General features: G+C 48.4%; 1 protein-coding gene across 1 annotated transcript; it reads left to right on the forward strand.

Annotated features, from left to right (window-relative positions):
• The first annotated feature begins 229 nt into the window (after positions 1–229).
• On the forward strand, positions 230–873 carry LOC140855219 (uncharacterized). Its single transcript, XM_073251096.1, has 2 exons — positions 230–531; positions 588–873. Exons 1-2 carry the CDS (start codon positions 230–232, stop codon positions 871–873), a joined length of 588 nt encoding a protein of 195 aa, XP_073107197.1.
• Positions 874–1,889: the final 1,016 nt, after the last annotated feature.

A 1,889-nucleotide genomic window follows, 5' to 3' on the forward strand; every position in this document is an offset into this window, starting at 1 on the left:
CAGCAGTGATGATGAGGAGGAGCAAGTTGAGGGCCCTCATATGGGTGCTCTCAGACTGCTAAATGCCATCAAGAGTCAAGTGGGGGAGCAGTTCAAGCCATCCAAGCAGTAGCAACAGCAACATCAGTAGTCGAAGCAGCAACAGTCAAAGCCGTAACTGCAGCAGTCGAAGCTACCCCAGACTCACCAACAAACTAGTCGATGGACCAACAAGCTCATGTATGTACAAATGGAGCTCAATGGTCGGGTGACCCGGGTGATGGTGGACATAGGGGCAACCCACAACTTTATTGTCGACTATGAAGCTACCCACCTAGGGTTGAAGCTAGAGAGGGACTCTAGCAGAATGAAGGCGGTGAACTCGGAAGCCCGGCCTATTGTTGGACTTGCAAAAGATGTGCCAGTGCGGGTCGGAACTTGGAGTGGGAAGGCCAATTTCGTGGCTGTACCACTAGATGACTTCCAAGTCATCTTAGGCATGGAGTTCCTCCAAGCGGCAAGGGTGGTTCCCATGCCATTCCTAGATGCCTTGTGCATGATGGGAGATGAGTCTCCTTGCGTTGTCCCTATTGCTCGGCAAACTCAAGAGGGGATGCAGCAGATCTCTTCTCTCCAACTAAAGAGAGGGATAAAGAGGGGGGAACTAACCTATGTGCTGCCTTGAAGCTGGAAACAGAAACAAAGGACATGGGTCTCTTCCCTCCTGGGGTGCTGAAAGTTCTGCAGGAGTTTGAGGATGTGATGCCTCCCGAGTTGCCTAAGACTTTGCCGCCCAGACGGGCGGTGGACCACAAAATCAAGCTAGAGCTAGGGGCAAAGCCTCCTGCACGTCTATCTTATCACATGGCCCCACCAGAGCTTGCAGAACTCTGAAAATAACTTGACAAGCTGCTAAAGGGAGGGCTCATTCACAGCTCAAAGGCCCCTTTTGGAGCCTTGGTGCTCTTTCAAAAGAAGTAAAATGGGAGCCTTCGATTGTGTGTCGATTATCGAGCCCTGAATAAGGTGACCATAAAGAATAAGTATCCAATTCTTTTAATTGCGGACTTGTTCGATCAGCTTGGTAGAGCATGATATATCTCCAAGCTGGATCTTTGATCCGGGTATTGGCAAGTCCAGATCGCAAAGGAGGATGTAGGCAAGACTACTTGTGTGATGAGGTATGGGGCATTTGAATTTTTGATGATGCCTTTCGGATTAACCAATGCCCCAGCCACGTTTTGCACACTAATGAACCAGTTGTTTCATAACTATCTCAACAAATTCATGGTGGTGTACCTAGATGATATCATCGTATACAGTCGGACACTGAAGGAATATGTGAAGCACTTACGGACCATCCTTACAATTCTACGGGAGAACTCCCTCCTTGTAAAGAAGGAGAAATGCTACTTTGCACAGGAAGAGATTTTGTTCTTGGGCCATCGTGTCGGCAGCAGCATGATCCGAATGGACGAGGAGAAAGTCCATGCTATACAAGAGTGGCAGGCCCCTACCAAGGTAATGGAGTTGCGATTTTTCTTTGGACTTGTCAACTACTATAGGTAGTTCATTGCAGGTTACTCTTGCTGAGCTGCACCCCTGATCGAGCTATTGTGGAAGGATCGATTGTGGGATTGGTCTTTAATGTGTCCAGAAGCTTTTGAGGACTTGAAAGCAGCAGTGATGGAGGACCCCATCCTGCAGCTCCCAGATCACAAATTGCCATTTGAAGTCCACACTGATGCCTCAGACTTTGCTATTGGAGGGGTCCTAGTCCAAGAAGGCCATTTGGTGGCTTTTGAAAGTCAAAAGCTGAATGATATGGAGAGGCGATATACCGTCCATGAGAAGGAGATGATGGCAGTGGTTCATTACCTAAGAGTGTGGAGGCACTATCTCCTTAAATC

This window comes from Elaeis guineensis, chromosome 2 (assembly GCF_000442705.2).
Source record: "Elaeis guineensis isolate ETL-2024a chromosome 2, EG11, whole genome shotgun sequence".
NCBI lineage: Eukaryota > Viridiplantae > Streptophyta > Magnoliopsida > Arecales > Arecaceae > Elaeis > Elaeis guineensis.